Source organism: Akebia trifoliata, chromosome 4, assembly GCF_017979445.1.
Source record: "Akebia trifoliata isolate Shusen 1 chromosome 4, ASM1797944v1, whole genome shotgun sequence".
NCBI classification, from domain to species: domain Eukaryota; kingdom Viridiplantae; phylum Streptophyta; class Magnoliopsida; order Ranunculales; family Lardizabalaceae; genus Akebia; species Akebia trifoliata.
Genome location: NC_141378.1, coordinates 27,194,245 through 27,215,008, shown reverse-complemented (window position 1 = coordinate 27,215,008; position 20,764 = coordinate 27,194,245). Strand labels below are relative to the sequence as shown.

General features: G+C 33.5%; 1 protein-coding gene across 1 annotated transcript; it reads right to left on the bottom strand.

Annotated features, from left to right (window-relative positions):
- Positions 1-7,387: 7,387 nt before the first annotated feature.
- LOC147404638 (terpene synthase 10-like) lies at positions 7,388-14,712 on the bottom strand. Its single transcript, XM_086440663.1, has 7 exons — positions 14,486-14,712; positions 14,146-14,407; positions 12,876-13,251; positions 11,113-11,331; positions 9,804-9,942; positions 8,201-8,449; positions 7,388-7,732 (listed from the first exon to the last, which is right to left on the bottom strand). Exons 1-7 carry the CDS (start codon positions 14,699-14,701, stop codon positions 7,430-7,432), a joined length of 1,764 nt encoding a protein of 587 aa, XP_086296789.1. The 5' UTR covers positions 14,702-14,712; the 3' UTR covers positions 7,388-7,429.
- Between the last annotated feature and the right edge of the window lie 6,052 nt (positions 14,713-20,764).

The following is a 20,764-nucleotide window of genomic DNA, read 5'->3' as shown; positions in this document are numbered from 1 at the left end:
CTAACATTCACAAGTCATAACACTCACCACAGCAGCAACTAGTTCTTCTTCCGGAAGGTCTTCCATAAAAACAGGGCCCTTCTTTGGGGCTTTAACAATTTCATCTGTTATTCCCATCATCATCAGTTTTTGACCCTAACCAAAATAGATATTGTGCATGATGGTTAGTAACAGATTATACAAGTCCAAATTTAGGATTTTGAAGTTTCAAATACTGAATAAATAAGTCACCTCTTTCAGTCCTAATGCTAACCAATCCGCATCATCATGCATTTAAGAGAATGTCTCAATATCCCTTTGAGCAGCACCATAACTAGAAAGCAAGTTTTGATGATAACTAGAAATCAATTCTTCTCATTTATAGCAACATAGGAGGAAATAAAAAATAATTGAGTAATATGCATCTATTCACTCAAAAAAAAACAAAATACATCAATTCATTCATCCATCCATCCAATAAAGCCTTAACAATCAATCACCTAAGACAACTTTAAAATTGAGTAATATACATCCATTGACTAAAAAAATAAAAAATTTGAAATTTGATTAAAACCATCCATTGGCACTGCTGCAGCCCCTTCACTGTTATGGTCACGCAACAACGATGTCCTACCCCAAAGGTAATGCATCGTAATTGCAATCATTTTCTTGGTCTAAATCTTGTACTTCTTCATTCACTAAAAATAACTAACAAGAAAAAAAAAACCTTACGTCATATTTCAATAGATATAAATGCGTATTATCTTATAGACATTAATTTAATTACCTTCGATACATCCAATCCGCTTTCTGTTTGGATTTTCAGGACAAATCCGCTTTTCATGCCCAAGTTTTTGACATAATGCACACTTCCTTTTTTTTTTCTACTGAGCTAACTCAACACTGCTTTTCAATCTACTAACATACTGAACCTTCTTTTTTTCCTTCTCATCCTTCTTCCTACCATTTGTTTGTGAGACATTTGGATTCAAAAGTAACAAATCCATTTGGTCATTATTGCTTTCCTCATCTCTATTACCAGATGCGTCAACTGTAAGTTTCATTTCTCCAATTTTTTTTATGTTTCATTTAAGTCATCCAAGAAGATTTTGTATCCCTCGATTGAAGTTCCTGCAATACAAGCCAATTTAGTGGCCTGTTGACATAGGAAGCTAATTCTCATTGCATCCGACTGTTCATTTTCATTGCCCATTGTATGTGAACCCGTGATTCTGAATTTATGGTTGGCTTCTTGTCTCCATCTTCCAAGAATATAGTGGGACGGTATACTATTAATGTCATGACGAGCAAAAACCTTTAGAAAATGTCAACAAAGTATTCCAAGAAATTCAAATTTTTTCCATTCATAGGTACCTTCATATGTTTTCAAATTAAACTTCACCATGAACTCCTCAGGTGCATCATATTTACTTTTCACCACATACAATTGATATCCATTATCGATTGCCCGTTCTTCTTCAATTCTAAATTAAATCACTTTGACCCATTCTTGCTTAAATTTCTCAAACACATTTTTAGTGTATAATTTTGCTGCTTGCTTTAAAAGTAACTCACCCTTATGAACACATCGAAACTTATGCTCTGAAATGAAATCTTTTTTACTCTCTGCATCTACATTCCTTTGCAACGCTTGCTCATGCTTAATAATAAATTCTTTGCGATTTGACTTTGAAGTAATGAACCCATCGAAAAAAGCATTGATACTTTTACTACGACCATTGGTATTCATACTAGCAAAAAACGTTTGGCAATTATAGACTGGCACTCATGACTCCCTTATTTCAAATAATTGTTGAAGCCATTCATTGTGTTCCAATCTATTTTTCACAATCACTAACTTCAATTTTTTTTCAAAGTCCTCAATCGTGTATGTCGACCATATACAATTTCTCATTTTACCTTTGAAATTAGTATCTTGAATGTATATATGAGTCAATTTCTCAGCGAACTTCTTCTCGATATGCCAAATACAAAAACAATGACGGGTGTTGGGAAACACCTTGGCAATTGCATTTCGCATTGCCAAATCTTGGTCTGTGATTATGAAAATTGGATGACGTCCTCCCATTGCTTCTAGCCAGGTCTCAAACAACCATATGAAGGTTACCTCTGTCTCATCTTGTAGAAGAGCATCCCCAAATTTTATTGACTGAAGGTGATGATTTACTCCAGTAAATGGGACGAATGGCATATTATACTTGTTTGTCTGATAAGTTGTGTCAAATGACACCACATCCCCAAAATTTCATATGCCATTCGTGATCGAGAATCAACCTAAAAAAAGTTAACTGTCCTGCATTTGTCATCGCATTGTATCGCATAAAAAAATTGTGGATTTTCTGCTTGTTTCTTCTTGAAATAATTCAATATTGATTGTGCATCACCCCCATCTAGCTTCATGTGTCTAACATCTCTCAAATGGTTGTAACAATCTCTGTTATCGAAATCGATCGTGTCCCCACCCAAAATTGATGACACTTTCCCAACTGACATATTTTCTCTATGGAATGTTTCGACTAAATTCTTAGCTGCTTTTGGCATGGTTCGGTTTGACCTCATTTTCATTCTCCTAGCTGGTGTAATTACCTTAGATTATGGTCATCCTTAAAAATCGATACTTTCCATCTAGTGGTCTATCTGTCATTTAAAATACGCATAGTTGCGTTACAATCACATTTAACAGTGGAACAACTTTTTTTTTCTCGATTTCATTTTCTTCTTCTACCTTCTTTGGTTGAAATTTACCTTCATGTGAGCAAACGTATGTTATGTTAGTCGGCTCATCTGAACCCCGTCGTGACTTAGTAGTGGTTTGAGTTCGAATCCAAAATCCTTGTCAACGTCCATAATCCTCATAATACTTTTGAGCTTCTTCACTTGAGTCAAACAACATCCCCACATAAGGTGCTTTTAGATCTTCAATGTCTTTGTTAGGATTCTGATAATCAGCATATTCACCATTATCTACTTCGACCATCAACAATCCCATAATATCATCAATAGGCATTCCCTCATCTTTGTCAACACCAATCTTATCCATGATAGATTGCTACAACTGATAAAAGACCAATAAACTTCAAATGATTCAATTTTAACATTTCATTATTTCTAACAATAGTTAGTCGTATATGTTACCTACAAATTCTTCCAATTCACCATTAATCATAACATAAACTATCTTTAGAGAAACCAAAGATCATAAACAATAGCACCTATTTCACTACCAAACATTCATTTACTCAATATATCTAACATCCAATTATTTTCCTAAGAATTGAGAAAAAATCAAGAACGCTTAACATTATCTTTCAAGTTAAGTCAAACAAATGAATACCTTTAGATCCAATTATTTTCCTAAGAATCGAGAAAAAATCAAGAGAGCGGAATTCATTTGTTTCTTCACCTATGACTTCTATTTTCGATTTTATTACATTGAAATGTTTATGAATAGAAACTATAGAAATAACCTCAAGGGTTTCGATTCTTGCCAGACCATTTCATGATTACATTCTTACCAGATAAGCTAATTGGACAATGAAAAAAAATACAATTATAGTTCAGTTTGATTTAGTTTAATTCGGTTCTTGGACCTTTTAAACACATATGTCAAGGCACCAATTGCAAAAATTACAAGGGTAAAGAAAAAAAAAAAAAGCGAGAAGAACCCTCTTCTTCAAATCATAATAACAACAAAAATTACAAGGGTAACAAATACAAGCCAAAAAAAAAAAAAAACTAACTTCTTTCAAATCGTTTAAAAGAAAAAGAAAAAAAAAAACAAATATGAACTGCTGTACATTAGTAAACAGAGCACCCCGTTGGGAGGGGAGAGAGATCCATATTTTTGCTAACTTATAATAAAAGTGCATAAATTCGAAAAAAGAATAAGAAGATCTTCTTTAAACTAAGCATATTATTTATTGAGACATGAACAATGAATCGAAGGGTGGTGTCATTTGTTATTCCAATCATATACATTGTATAGGTTCCAAAAAATAATCAGAACAACAACAAGAAGAACCAAATAATATGATTTGATAAAAAAAAAATGAAAAACCAATATCTTATCTTTCCTTGATATAAAAGAAAAAAAAAGAAGGGGGTTTCGAACCTGAGAGAGGTAAACGGCGACGACGAGCGAGGGTTGAGAGGGAGAGATGACGATGGCTCTGAGAACCTCCAATGCCAGTAACATGAGAGAGAGAGAGAGAGACGCGGTGAGAGTACGACGACGCCAGCGATAGTATGTGAATACAAAAGAGAGGGTTTCGATCTGAAACTAGAGAGAGAGAGAGAGAGAGAGAGAGAGAGAGGACGGTGAGAGTACGACGACGCCAGCGATAGTATGTGAATACAAAAGAGAGGGTTTCGATCTGAAACTAGAGAGAGAGAGAGAAGAGAGAGAGAGGGAGAGGGAGAGATGAGAGGGGGGTTTCGATTTGTAACGAGAGGGAAAAGAGGTTTTGCAAGGATTTCGTTTCTGAACGAAGAAAGAAGTTTCTTGTAAGAAGAGAGGTTCCTGTTAAGGGAGAGGGCCTCTATTAGAATATAAAGATATTTGAGGTGGCAGCAGTTAAAAATGTGATTTTGAAAATCAAAATCGTGTTTTTATATCCGAACCGTCGAATGCGTAGAGATCTAACGATCCGAAAAACTTGGCAAAGAACTTGTTAAAGTTTAGGGCCGCCGAATCGCTCCCTATATATATATATAGTGTAATTATATATTTATTATGGTATTCTGCTCATTTTTTGTTCATTATCAACAATTAAGGGTATTCTAGTAATTTTACCAGAATCCAGCAATAAAAAGCTGTCAAACGAACATCAATTTCTAACTTTTGTGTTTCTGTAATGAACAAGCTATTGCTGGATGTGGCTTTTTAGGCTCTGAGCTTCTGTTTCTTTCAAAAGCCAACTTCTAGAGCTGGAGTTGACTTCTGTAAAGAACAAACCCTATGTTTGTATCTCTATGAAGAGAAGTCAAAAGAACTATTCAACCTTCCTGGAAACTTGTATGTTTAAAATATAAGGGTAGGGTAAAAGGCACTCCAATTATTACCAAGGGCGCTCCCACACCTTATTTTATATTGCTAAAAATAATTTTTTTTCTTGCCATATTCCATAGGTTATTTGTTTATATGACAAATCAAAGTTTTCGTGAGTCATTGAATTGTCTCGACTTGTTTGTTGGATATCCATCCAATCCATGTCAAGTTATAAAACTATGCTAATATCTCATCAAATGAATAAATAAATAAATAAATCTTAAATCTATTTGTAGTTGGTCTGTCTAAATCAAGATGTTATTTGATATATTCTTTGGAAATTTATTCTATCCAAAAAAAGACTTTTGCAAAGTCCAAGTTTTGGTTAATATTTGAGATACTCCTAGTATTTTCTTATCTTATGGCACACCCCTTGAAGTTTCAACATTGTCTTCTGTAAGCTACTATTTGAAAAGGATTGAAATAACCTTATCCTCAACCACTGACCAAAGACCCTTCATTTTTTATTGTTTCTTGTAAAAACTTCTTCGAAATTAGAATTTGGCAACAAGAAGACCACTTTTCACCATACAATTTGATGAGTTGTTTATTTTTTCCTATTGTTTCATCTTCTAAATCTGTTGGAAGTAAACAAAGAAATCTTAGATGATTTCCACAAATAAATCAAGGATTGAGGAGAGTATTTTTTTTTTTTTTGAAAAAAAAATCATTTCTTTGGAGAAAAAAAAAATTAAAAATACTGAAATAAATAGAACTTGCTATAATAAAAATCAATAAGGTTGAAGAAGATGACTTGTTTGGTGAAAAAATCAAGGATCTTTGCTATGAGATTGAGGATGAAGTTATTTTGGTAATTTTCATTTACTTTCTACAGAACACGATGATCAAAGGGATATGTCATGAGTTAAAAAACTTAGGGGTTTCTCTCAAATATTTACTACCATACGAAGGGACATATTTAAATCACCCAAAAAATGAAGTCACAACACTTTACCCACCAAATATTATCTAACAAGTTTCTTTTTATCGTGGCCATCTGACTTTGTCTATTATTGCAATTCCAAAAATACCCTCTGGAGAAAGAAAAATTAAAGTTTCACACTTTAAATGATGGCTTCGAAGTCTTTCAAGTTGAAAACTTGCAATTGCAAGTCTTGTGGAATATCAACGTCCGGAAGTCTTTTACCGAGACAACAGACCTTCATCTTTATTGATATGAGTGAGGCTACCGTTGCTACCATGATAAGATTTCAAATCTTATTGAGGGTCACGAGGCCCACATGAACTACAATGTTGGCTAAATATCTCCTCAGCCCTGCAGAGTTTCAAGAGCTAAATTAACCAGATTTCAGAATAAATAAATAAGAAAAAAAAATGAATACAATGATTAAGGCTCGAATCTTAATCCAGTTTGATAAAAGTGAGGCTACAGGGCAATCTAGTTGTGCATTAGCCCAACATCAGCTCGAGTCAATATCCATCTCGGTATAAGCATTTCTGGCATAATAAGACAAGAAATTTAAAGAGATCCGTGCTCTTCTCTCAATCAAATTCATAAATTTTATATGATATCTTGAAATACTTAACAAAAAAGGAGGTCTCAAAAAAAAATGTTACCTAAGTAACTTACCCTCAAATAATGATATTTCAGAACAAACCCCCCCCCCCCCCCCCCCCCCTCCCCTCCCCTCTCTAAAAATATATTGAGACATTAGTAATCCACCTCAAATAATGATATTTCAGAACCCCCCCCCCCCTCCCCTCCCCTCTCTAAATAAATATATTGAGACATTAGTAATCCACCTCAAATAATGATATTTCAGAACCCCCCTCCCCCTCTCCCAAATAAATATATTGAGACATTAGTAATCCAACTCAAGTGATACTATCAATAAGGCATTGGCACAATCCCCAAAGGTAGTGTTAGTAGCCGCTCGAGCAGTTTTACAGCCAGCCATCTTGCAGTTGACATGGACCTATCATATGGCGAGATCTGTGGAAGGAAATCTCTCTATAAAACCCTTATGGCTAGTGAGAACCACACGGATCCTGTACAACGCTACAGAGGGCTACATGATAATTGCGGAGGGTCTTATAATTCTATCGCACAAGTTTTTTTTTTTTTCCCTTTCTAAAGTGGCCATCTGACCTTGTCTAGTGCTGCCATTCCAAAAATACCCCTCTTGTACAAGCTTTTCATTACCTTTATGTTTTTAAACATGTCAAGTTGAGTCAACTCAACTCGATTTTGCTATGTTTTGAGTCAATGGTTAAGTCAAATGCAGGATAAGTAAATCATCACACTAAAATAACACTTTAATTGATCAATTATAAGAGACAATAGTTTATCCGTCCATAAACATCTAAACATGATTTATAAATAGATTATAACTATGAACATGACTCATTGGCCTAAATGGTTCAGCCCTCCGTAAGTGGAATGGGTTCAATCAACAACAACCTGACTCGATCCTTGGTTTCTCGATCTGGAACACCATGACCATCTCCATACTGGTACATGCATTGTGATGTCCTCACAGTATTGACTACAGCATTTATAAATGGCTGATGAAAGGGTGAAGAAGCAACACCATCTTTGTTCATCTTTTTCCATGTTTCACCTATTATGTGTTGTATGTGTTCACGAGCAACTTCCTCAGAAACGCTAGCATCATGCATATAACACTGGATCGATTTTGGAACATCACCTCTTGCGAGCTCGGCCTATGGTTGAAGTATTAAACAATGGAATTTTTATATAAATATAACAAAATCTTAAAAATATTATTCATAAAAATGACATTACATGATATCGATAAAATCCTTACTTTTTTGCATTAAAAAACAATATGATTATCTTTTAAGGACATTCATGAAAATAAAATATAATTAATTGTATGTGGAGGTCGCTAATGACCCATTGAACTCTCTTTTGTTAGCATATCCCTTGCTATACTGGCATAGCGATGAGCCATGTCCTAAATATACGTGAAATTATAATCTCAAAAAAACACTTTGAGGCACAACTTCCAACGTACTGCTAAGATTAGAATGTAGTACTCCACGGGAGTCCAAAGAAAATTGGATATCTGAGAAACCTATCTTTTTCCTCCCATCCATCGTAGCCGTACATTGGATGTTCGCTAAAACCTTAGGTTGGGAAAAACCATTAATGTAAAATAGAACACATACCGTTGAAGTTCCCATATCATCAGCTAATCGAAAATTTATGGATGATGAATACATAAGACCTCTAAAGTTCTCTAAGAACTCCATAGCCTCCTTTGTTATCTTTTGCCCAACCGAGAAATAAGCAGGAGCTAGAAGGACGGGCATTGATATTGAAATCAATGCATTGCTCAGATACTCCTCAAGCGTCGGTCTATATCCACTGTAGTACCATTTTGCCTCTTGCATGTATGCTTTGCATAAACCTGCCCACTAAAATGATAAATAAAAAAAAAAAAAAAACACTATTAAATCAGGTTTCTTTGATTTTATAAAATAAAATATAAATATAAATATCAATATCGGAGAATGAGAGGAATACATTGTATAATTAACATGATTTAGTTTATAATTCTTGTTCTTACTTATTTTACATGTCGGGGCTAGTATAAATATCATAGTATATGATCCATCCTTCGAGTGGATGTTTGTAACTTGAAGACCATGCTCACAAAATTGTAATCCATTTTGACTTTATTAACCTCATGAAAAGTTGGGGAGTGGAGGCATCATCAGAGATTCCAATACTTCATTCATAAAGGTATTTTGTCATTTTCTCGATAACTTTATAAATAGGGTAAATTACAATTTCGTGAGCCTAATTTTACAAATTTTAGATTACGGCTAACTGTCATTTTAAAATCTTAAAATGAGTCGTTGGGCCCACATTAATTATCACATTGACAATCCAAAAATTGTCTTCTAGATTCATGAAAATATATATATCACAAAAAACTGTTTTTCGAGTTTGATCCAAGGTGTTGAAAATGGATGGCTATCAAGCATCCAAATTTAAAAATAAATTTAAAAAAAAAAAAAAAACTATTTTATAAGTTCATATAATTTTATCATCAACAACCCCATTTCATCCGACCATGCTTTCGAAGGTCACAAGATGATCAGGTCAGAAGGTCTCTTTTTCTCACTATGGTAGGAGAGAGAATAGGCCATCATGGGTATGGCCCAAAGGGCATTATACTATCAGCACTCATTATATATATACCCCTTTATGTGCGGGAACGAATCAAGCTAGCAAACCGATCTAGGGAACCAAAGTGAATCAAGAAAAGAATTACCTCTACCTACCCCTTCGAATTGGGCTCTTTCTAGGATGGCAAACACCTGAATTCGAATTGAGCGAACAGACAAACAAAGTAATATAAATCTATTCTAATCCTAATCACAATCAATATCCCAATCTCCAACTTCTACATATCTGATTTGGTGTACATCATAGCATTCATTTTTATAGTCCAACATAGTGATTCAAAATATTACTTTAGTCAACTTTGTGTAAAATTTTAGACTGGACTCATTTGGCCGAAATATATTCATATTGGACCTCACAAGCGTGGGTTCAAATAGGGAGTAAGTTTAAACCATATGAATGTAAATAGCTGTGTACATATATTTGATCATCATCATCATCATACATATGACGATGATGATGATATATACCTTGGCCCAAATATTAATTACAGAAAACAAAAATAAAAGTTAACAAAAGAAAATGGATAGAACAAAATAACATGCAGCAATGAAATTTAACAGGAGAAACATGTAATACCGTTTTCCTTATGTATGGTACGATGTTGCAAGATTGATCTTTAAGAACTTCATAAGCCATTTCATTCCCAGTGTTATAGATAGCTACAAAACATAGTTTCATGTAATCTGGAAGCTCTTCCACTGCATTAATGTCCCATCTGCAAAAAAATTCAACTATTTCACTATTATTAAATTTAGAAAAGTGGGTCGGGTAAGTTAATTTTATTCCAACCTAATTCTTAAAATTTTAGATAAATTTCAAAATCTATTTTATGTAATTTTATGAAGCCCTTCTGACGCACGCTGCCTATTTGGCTCAATGGGAGGTACCCGTTCAGAAGGTGAGTTGTGTTAACCTCCCACATGAGCTGACTTGCTTAAGGAGTCCTTTCCTCATTTGACTATCATTCCATATAATTAAATGGGGACCTCAAATCATTCCATATCTCACAAGGCACGAATCATGGGAGAGGATTGTCGTGGCAGAGAACGGTAATGGAAGAGTAATTGTTTGCTTACAAAATTTTCAATTACATACTCTCCATTGTGTATCTCGAACTCTCGTCGTGACGAAAAAAAAAAAAAAATGAAGGAAACCTATAAATAAATAGTATAGGAATCATTGGAGAAGGGAATTTTGGGCATGTGAAGGTTGAGAGATCCTATCTGTAGGGTTGTCAATGGATCAGATTAGGTGATTTGGTAGCGATCCAATAAGGATAAATCAGTGATACATGTGTTGTGTGCCAAATACTAAGGAGTAAGTTAACTTGAGATGTATAAGATCATTAATTACTTTGTAATGAGATATAATGGTGGATGTGAAGTGTTTGTATTTAAATAGATGTCTTTCTATTAATGAAATTACCAGATTATTAACTTACCTAAAATTTCTCTTGAAATTAGGAGGATATGTAGTTCCCTTCCAAGTGAACCAATTTCTTGTTTATTAAATCAAAATAGGCAAAAGAGGGAGTGCTTGTATCAATCGGATCCGGGATTGGTTCGACAAACCTAACCTAATTTTATATAAAATTATAAATAAACATCGTACATCTCAAATAAATATTAAAAATAAAATTTATATACTTTCTAACATATTATCGGATTAAGTCCTAATCGGATCGAGATATAGTTGATCCAGATCCAATCCAATAATATAACCTCATCGGATAGGATTCTTATTGGAATCCAAAACATCGATCCAAACCCAAAGTTATTGAACCGGAACATATGTAATTTCGGATCTGAACCGATCCATTGACTGTACTACCTATTTCTTCATCAGTAAAAAAAAGTCAGTCAAGTTTTAGATTTTAAATTCCCACCTCTCAACTGCATCAGTAAATAGTTGAAGTTCATCCAAAAATCCATAGACATCATAAACATCATCAATTATAGTTATAAACGTTAAGAGTTTTGTAATTTCTCGCCGGTTGTATCCATACTGGGGCTCAAACATTGCACCGATAGACCAGAAGAAACTCTCCATTAACCTATCCCTAGCGAAGCTCAATCTCTCTCCAAGGCCCAAGTTCCTCCACCACCTAAACTCCAAAGAAGAAGAACAAAAGATCTCATTATTTTAAGCAGAAGAAAAATAGGGAGAATCTCAATCATCAAAATATTCCAATATAATCTGAAACATTTAATGTTTCTTTCTAGTCATGTCTAAACCTAGAATGTCTCAAATGAAACATTTCCAAATGGTATGGAACTTTAAGCCATGAATACATATTCATTAATAAAATCAGTGCCTGCCAAGATGCTTTACATAGTAGAAGAACATATTTCCTTTAGCTGAACCTAAATCTTTTAGATCAGCTAATTCTAAAACTTCTAACCCTATATTTATGAGTTGAAGAATCTTGGACCGTCCATTTTTTGTAAATCACTTTTGACAAGGTTAAAAGTTTCGGATTGAGCTGTTTTTTGGTGAGGATGATCTCCTCATCATAAAGATCATCCTCGCCAAAAAAAAAAAAAGAAAAAAACAGCTCAATTCAAAACTTTTAGCCCATATGAGACAAAACATGTTATAGATATATGTGTACAAGGATCCTAACCCATATATATCTATATATATGTTCGGCACCCTACTATTTACCCTATGTTTTGCCCTACGTGTTTTGTCCTACATGGGTTAGAAGTTTTAGAATGGGCTGATTTTTTGTGAGGATAATATTTCTGGTGAGGAGATCATCCTCACCAAAAATCAGCACATTCTGAAACATCTAACCCTATCAAATATGATTTACAAAAAATGGACGGTCTACGATTCTTCAACTTGTAAACATGGCGCTAGAAATTTCAGAATGGGCTGATTTTTGGTGAGGATGATCTCCTCACCATAAAGATCAATCTCACCAAAAATCAGCCCATTTCAAAACTTCTAACTCATGTAAGACAAAACACATAGGGCAAAACGTCAGGCAAATAGTAATGTGCCGAACATTTTCTATATATATAGGATCATGTTATTTTGACAAATCCTAGACAAAATTTTGCTTTATATGATAAATTTTTTTTGGAATGGACTAATTTTTTGTGAGGATGATCTCTATTCATCGTCACAAAAAAATCAGCTAATGAAACTTCTAACCCTGTGAAAAGTGATGACAAACGAACGGTAAAAAATTGATGGTCCTGATTCTTCAACTTATAAACTAGGGTTAGAAACTTTAGAATTTGCTGATTTTTTGTAATGATGATTTTCTTACCATAGAGATCATCCTCACAAAAAAATCAGCCCATTTCAAAACTTTTAGCCCATATAAGACAAAATGCTTTGTCTAACATGTTGTCTTGGATTTTGTCAATATATATATATGTATATTGGCTGACGTGTTTTGTCCTATATGAGTTAGAAGTTTCGGAATGGGTTTATTTTTTGTGAGGATGATCTCTATGGTGAGGAGAACATCCTTACCAACAATCAACGAATTCTATATTTCAAACCCCATCAAAAGGGATTTACAAAAAATGGGCGATACACAGTTGTACGACTTGTAAATTGGTGTGTGTGTGTGTGCGCGCATGCACGCACTGACCAGTAATCCCTAGCTTGCCTAACAAAATAATAATAATTTACCTTGAGAGAGATTTTAGGTCCTCTTGGTGCGTATTTTGAACCATGTTGAAGTCCAACTTGGCAAACTCAAGTAACAATGGGTCCCTGTCATCCCTCATATCATAGGCATCTATGAACCACCTAGATTCCAGTCTTGGCATCCTCCAATGGTAGGGGAGCTCCAAGGCATGGCTCACTTGTTTGGCAACATATGTACCACTGTTCCCTTTGACCACCTGGAGTTGTCTTCTTGTGAAATCTTGGGCCTCCTCCAATATATCTTCTCCTTCGAAAGCATAGAATGAAGCTTCATACAAACTCAACATTCCTTCAACATCTTTGCCAATGCTTGTCTTAAAATCACCTCCCATTTTGTCTTTGAAGCTATTAAATACATCTAGTTTTCACAAAAAAAAACATTCCCTAGTTAATAGATAGATAAGAGTTGGATTTTTGTTTTCATGGTCATGATGAAACATTTAAGCTACTCTAGGATAAATATCAAAAGTGTTGAGCTTGAAGTTCAAGCCCCCTCGTTGTCCACCCAAAGGAATTTATCCCGGCTTATCTGGTATGTGTGGGTTCTGGGGATATTTCATGACCCGATGAATTTAGGTGAGATATTATGTTCTAAGAGGTCAGTTACCTCTCCCTGCTAGTCAGGTCTACCTGCAGGTCCGAACACCCCATCATAAAAAAAATGGATAAACACATCTTCGGGGTATGCCATATATGCATCCCTAGGATGAATTCCAATAATTGGATTTCATGCTTTAATGGTCAATATAAAACATGTATCCTGATTATATGTCATGCATTGGATTGTGATACATTGATTCATGAAAAAACTCAAAATCTCAATCATTAAAATATGAAATCTATATGTCAAGATGTATGTTGGAGATATGTGACATATCTTTGGGATACATATTTTATCTTGATATAATGATGGGAGAGAAATTTCTCAAAACATGATCAACTTTTGACAAAATTCCTATTTTAGCTAATTGTTCATTTTAATTCCCAAAATATGAAGAGTGAGGTCATAGGTTTTTCAAAGTGATGATCTTGCTTCTTGTTGGTTTAAAGAAATAAGATCGTTGAATTTTTTTTCAAAGTGACAATCTCTATGGTTATAAAAGTGTAACGATCTTGCAAGTTCGTAGCAATCTCACTACTTTATACCAGTGAGGTCGTCATTTTGAAAATTCTGCAAACACACATTCTTAGAATCCGGTCACTACGTACAAATTTAATAGCAATAGTACGAATAGTTGTAATGGTATTACACCTTGAGATACTTTATACCCATGTTGTCTAAGGAGCCTAAAGCGTAAGGCTGTGGCACATAGATCCTCTATAAAAACATCGTCGTCCTTGATGCACAGTATAGTATCAAGGGCCTTCCTGATCTCATTTTCAAAATGGTACCCCACTCCCAATCTTTGGACGGTATCAATCAGCTTGAGTCGAGACAATGGTTCCACAGCTTCATCAAACATGCGCCTCACATCTTTCATGAGATCCTCAGCTCTTTTAGTGTAGATCTCCCCCTAGACAGTACAAATTTTTTACATTATTAGTGAGATCCATGCAACTATAATATATGACATGTATTGTATCATGATTACCTTATAATCACTCTTTATAGATTGTATAAAGTCATGATCCCAAATGCTTGGCTTATAGTTTGCCGATCTCCTTTGTATCGTTGGATCACTGATTTGAGAGCTAACTAAGAATCGAACATGGCTAATCCGACGTTTAGTGGGTTCAGTTATGGGAGGGATGTGTGTGGTAGGATGCAAGTGTTTGAAAGGAGATTGGAAGAGAAGATGAAGATCCATTTCAACTTTCAATGGTGTTGTGAAGGTCACAATAACATGGGCTGGTCCATTTAAAGGTCGAACTTCTCTGTTTAACCTCAGAAATCAAATCACACAAGTCAAAGTCACGCAGGTGTGACGAAGCAAGCATGCTAAATATTTGAGTCATGAAAAGATGACTTCCTAAGTGGCATACAAAATCGACTCCTTTGACGTGATATGTGTCAGAATCATAGATTTGTACTCCTAGAGATACATAACTGCATATATTTATGGATATTTTCAATCGCGTATCTCGAGGATCTACGATTTTGGCACGTGTCATGCCAAGAAGTGGAGTCGATTGAGTATGCTAGTGAGGGAATCATTTAATCATTACTCTAAATATCATGGCATGAAAAGAGTTTATCATAGTTTCAAAATTTGAATCCACGTACTCCAAACTTATCCAAATCATTTTGACTCGCTTGTTTTTTGAGGTGACTTCGTCAAATCAATTTATCAAAGGGGCTTATCCAATGATTTTGCTGGTATATTTAAATATTTTGATGGGAATAGAATAATAAATATTAGTCATTTTTCTTAAATAGTTAAACTTATTCATAAATATTGTTTTTTTTAGATTATCAATAAAATAAATAACAAAATATAAATCTTAACAAACAAGGATTGATTCACAAAGACAACGTTGATCCGATATTCTTTTTACTTCAAACACCCGATTTAGATTTACGTAACCAATTAAAAATATAATTTTTGAAAATAAACTATCTAAAAAGGAAATAAAATAAAATACTTGAATCACTAAGTAAGAATTTAAATCTGTCTGATCCACCCTTATAAGTTTTTCTAATATTTTTACTGTCTTTTATTTATCTTGATCTATTAAACAAAATTAATGTTTGTGGATCAGAATATTAATCAGTTTTATTAAAAAGGGATTTCAAAATATGTGATCAACTTATTAAGTCGAAATTATGAGATAAATATTAAATGTTATTTGTAAAGTATGATTTATCTTTAACTGATCAAAGTAGAAACCATCAAAACGGTAGAACAATCAATATTCTTTTCAATAATTTTTACTTAAGAGTTTTCACAATAAAAAAATAAGGCATAGTTATAGGAACAGTATAAAGAGGTTAACAGAAACTTGCTCAGGTTTTTTCGACCGATCTAACAAAGAGTTTAGCCAATAGTCATTTCAAGAATAGTAAACAAAATAAATATAAAAAAAAGGAAGAGAATAAAAAGTCTTCTTTATTGTTCTAGATTCTGAAACCGACAGTTTCTTTGATTACAAAACTTCTACTTTAAACAAAGACTAAAAGAAAAATAAGAGGTAAAATTCCTAAAATTCTAGATATACATTTTCATATCTCCCTTAAGCCCTAGTTTGGTTTCCTATTTAGAGATATTAGATTAGGGTTTTTAGGGTTCTGAACCCTTTTGTAAACACAAAAAATTTCAAACCCTAATTCAGTACGAAATATCTTCAGCCGCAAAACTTTTGTACAAATCTCGAGGTTTATTTCGTCGACATCATCGCGTTGCCCACATTGACCAAGGCGTCGTAGTCCATGTGGGCCCAATTGACCTAGGTTTGGTCAATTGACTTCTTCCCGATCTTTTATTGTAGTAACTTCTTCAAATTTTTGGATTTGTTTTCGAACATTTATGACTTTTTCTTGCTACACAAAAATAACAATAATCATTTTATGAAAAACAACAATTATTATGGATAAACAAGGAATTATATCTAATAAGGGGATTTTGTATATAGTTTATCCGTAAACTTCATGCAATAAGAGTTTTAGAAATCACTTTATAGACTCTAATCACACCTCCAAACCTAAATCTTGCTAGTCATGAGTAAAAGTAAAGTAAGAACTAAGTTACAAACCACTTTCATAGGTTACATGATTGCATTTAGCGAATGTAACAAGTCCTTAAACCATTGAGCTACCCCTAGTGGACGAGTTTGACTCGTGAGGGTTTGTAGTGAATATACCTATAAAATTCCAACACTTTGAAAATATTAAACTCAAAATCAAAGTATTTAAAACAAACATAACGACATTTAACAAATCAATCACAGGTCCTTACGTTTGAGCGAAATTCTAGTTTTCATTCCTCACTTTAGAAAATTTCAAAGATAACTTGAGTGCTTGTGTATTTTTTTTATGTTGTTTAAAAAAAACATCTTTTTTAAGAACAAGATGACACCACCTAACTGCTAAGAATTATTGATTCTACCTAAGTTTTAACTCAAAACTAAGGATCTTATATAGGATTGTGAGAGATATGGATATTCATTTTAATACATCTAAGGGACTTTATCTGTGATATTCCAACTTACTTATGTTTTTACCATTGACGACTTTCACACCACTGAAACAAATTTATTTGGTCTCATTGGACTATTTTATTTTTGTACTTTTTCAATTCTAATATTTTTGCTATACTTTAACATTTTTCACATCTTTCTACTTTTTATTTTTCAATCTTTTCACATATCACCATTTTTATGGTATTCTTTTTCAAAGCGCAGGTAGCCATTTTCAAGGTAGCCAATTTAATCCTATGGTTATTGTCCAAGTCATATTAACCCCAGTTCTATTTTTCTTCTAACCAGTTAATCAAAGGATAAGGAAGTCATTATTTACTATACTCGGTTTCCCCTAATACTTTAGACAAGAAAGATAGTCAACTCTTGTTCCATAAAATCTTATTTTTCTAATATTCAATTAGAAGTGTTGTGAATTTTTCAAAGTAATCTTTTTATTTTCTTAATGAAGACTGACCAAAAAGAACTTATGATCAAAACTTATGATATGAGCGAGGTTTGAAATTCATATGTAAGCAATACATACAAAGAGTTTGAAGAAAATATTTTAAAAATATTATCTATTTTTTTCATATTCTTTTTTTAAAACTTGCAAATAAATTAATAATACAATCGTGAGCTAACCTAATACCTCCAAACCTAAATGAAATATTGTCATCAATATGTAACTAGTAAGGAAAGAGAGAAAAAAAATGTTAGATCACATCTGAAACGGATTGGGCATTAATGTGCAAAGTCTTGTTACAACTGATCTGAAAAGATTGAAAGTAATAACAATGATAATTTCGAAATAGTTTTGCAAAATTAAATCCTACCTAAGAATTGAAAAACAACCTAACTAAGAAATTAAAAACATCATAATCTAAGAATTAAACTCATTTCAGCGGCCCAAGCACTCACACGTGCCTTTTTCTCCTCAATATAAGCCAACATTTATTTCTACTGCTCAATCAACAAATGTTGACTAGTTTGCAAATCCTAGTTGCGCTTATAGACTAATTTTGTTGAGAGTTGGGTTGGAAAAGAAGAGAATGAGAAATATATTAGGGTTTGAGGGTTTTTAAGTGGATATTTTTTCAAGAAAATAAATTTTCTCTCTTGAAAAATCCCAAGAAAATAAATTTGCTAAGAAAAGTTTGTATGAAAATTTTCAATTGGTGACTCCACTAAGAAAGTAATCAATGCTTCTATGCGTTCTTTCTTAATGAGATACATTAAAATGTGTAATTCATAGAGAATCAACATATCTAACTAGTTGGTACCCACACTTTTTTTTTTAATGAGTTCAATAATTTAGTAATAGCGGGATTTGAACGCAGGTCTTTGATATCATCACCTAAAGACTTTACCACAATGCCGTGGTTTGTAAAACTTACAACTTATGCATGTTCATTGTATAGTAAGTGGTACAAAGTAAAAATATTTAGAATTAAAAAATTATTGTCATAATTTAAAAGTTTTTAAGTTTTGGATTTTAATGATTTTTTTCCTTGGAAATTTTAACCCACTTTTTTGTGTTAGAATTCGAAGTTCGTACTATATTTTACATATGGGATCATGAACTAATTGTTGACACATCTATAAAATAAAACACAACGGTGAGCTTCACTCCTTTGTCTCAAGATTTATACTCCATAAATAATGTATCTCGAGGATGGTTGGTCGTCTTTTTTTGTCCTCTCCCTTCCCAACAATATCTCTAACTTAATTTATCATATTTTTCTATTCTACCCCTTTTCAAAAATCCCTCTACAACTTTCTACATGTGTTTCCTCTTCTCCCTTTTTACTATTATACCCTTCCAAATTTATTGTTTTTCCTCTCACCTCTTACGGCACGGAAAACACCCACTGCATATTAAAGTCTAAAGCCCATTTTCTTTGAGCTAAGCTTCAATTTTTGACCTACTAGGCTCATGAGATGGATAAGCAATCTCTGATTGAAATAAGAATGCGCCAAGATTAAACTCAATTACTTTAAACATTTCGGGGATTCCAAAGAAAAATGGATCCTAGTTAACCTATTTTTTCCCCTCCCATCTCAATTCACCCATAAGGTTTGCAACTACTGTGCATATGAAGACTAAAAAGGATGCAAAACAAGTCATAGTTCCACTTGTACTCTACACTACTCTTTACTCAACTTCACTCTACTAAGAAATAAAAAAATCTTCCTTCATAGAAATGTACAGTAGTAGATTGTGAACTTTATAGGGCAAATCAAACATATCAAATTGGTAACCACAATGGTTAATAAAGCTTACCACTTATGTATGTTCATCGAAACGCAAGTGAAAGTATATTAGAATTAGATATTTACAGCTATATGTTGTATTTTTTCATTTATAGTTTTCTATTATTTTAATGATTTGTTTTGACCTCCTTTGAACCCTCTTTTGGATTTTTAAAATTATTTCAAACTAGGAATAGTCTAGCAGCCACGAACAACGTGTAGATCAGGGTGTTACCAGATTCGCTATTGAAGAATCGAATCACAAACTGGCTCAAACCAAACCAGTTCGTGGTTCTGTTCTTTAAAAGCGGTGGATCGATCAAATTTTATCTGAGTTTTGACCCCCTCCACATGTTAATAATATTTGAGGCACCCCCCCTAAAATTTCCAACAGATAGCAAACCCTTTGACATTAGTCTATACTAATAAACTGATGAAAATTGACTAAATACCCTCTTCTTCAGGTTATAAATAAAATATTCAGATTCTTTTTCTTTCTAAGATCTATCATCTTCAACATCATTTTTACCCTATTCCTTATTTCAACCTTTAAAAAGACCCCCATCTTTGTCTACCCTTACGATCTGGGTTCACTCTTGATTAATGAATTGCAAACCCGAATTCGAACCAAGCGAACCCACGAATCAGGTGACATAGGTGTAGATTCGGTTAAATTTTAAATTATGAATGAAAGCTCTCTATTAAAGAGATTTTATTGGCACACCAAATTTTACTTGCAGCACACCAATACTTATTGAATTGAACAATACATTTTTTTTTCTAAGTAAACACTACATATAGATTGTTGTGTTATAAGTAAAAGTTGAAGTGTTAATAAAGGTTCTCCTATTTTTAAGTGTAATTTCGTCTAAAATGTATACATATTTTTTTTAAGCAAATAGGGAATAAGATAAAATTACTAACACTTTGGTAATAAAAGGAAGACCTAGCTTGTAATTATTTATTGATTAATGTTGGAGTGACCTCAATTGAGGGGAGGGGAGGGGAGGGGAGGGGGGGGGGGGGGGTTGATATCTTGACGTGGTGGTGTGTACATGCCTATAGATGTTTTTTCTGCGAGATACGAGTAAAATGCATCTATGGACAAAGGTGTGCCACCATGTCAAAGTGTCTCCATTGAGGTCTCTCTAGCCAGACTTATTTATTTTATAGAATGGAGCTCCATGTATTTTTTTTATTCCTTCCAAGAAATGTATGGTAGATTGTGAATTTTACATAATTTATTATTTAAAATGCCCCGAGTCGACTTGTGAGTCATTGAAGTGACTCGAGTCCTTGGACTAAATCAATAGCTTATCCGAAATCTTCCTCCTGAAATTATATTATTATTATTTTATTCAAAAAAAGATTTGCAAATGTTGTGGATAATCTCCCTACATCAGAGTTTTACAAATAAAATCCACGTTTTGGTTAACAAGTCAAGGATTAAGAAGGATGATTTTATTATTATTATTGAATGGGTGGGAAGGGTGGCGGAATTCATT

Excerpts from the sequence above, each read along its gene's own strand:
- LOC147404638 (XM_086440663.1), bottom strand. The coding sequence starts at position 14,701 with ATGGATCTTCATCTTCTCTTCCAATCTCCTTTCAAACACTTGCATCCT. Across the intron at positions 14,408-14,485 it reads CTATAAAGAGTGATTATAAG|GGGGAGATCTACACTAAAAG; the intron begins GTAATCATGATA and ends TGTACTGTCTAG. Across the intron at positions 8,450-9,803 it reads TACCATACATAAGGAAAACG|TGGGCAGGTTTATGCAAAGC; the intron begins GTATTACATGTT and ends TTATCATTTTAG.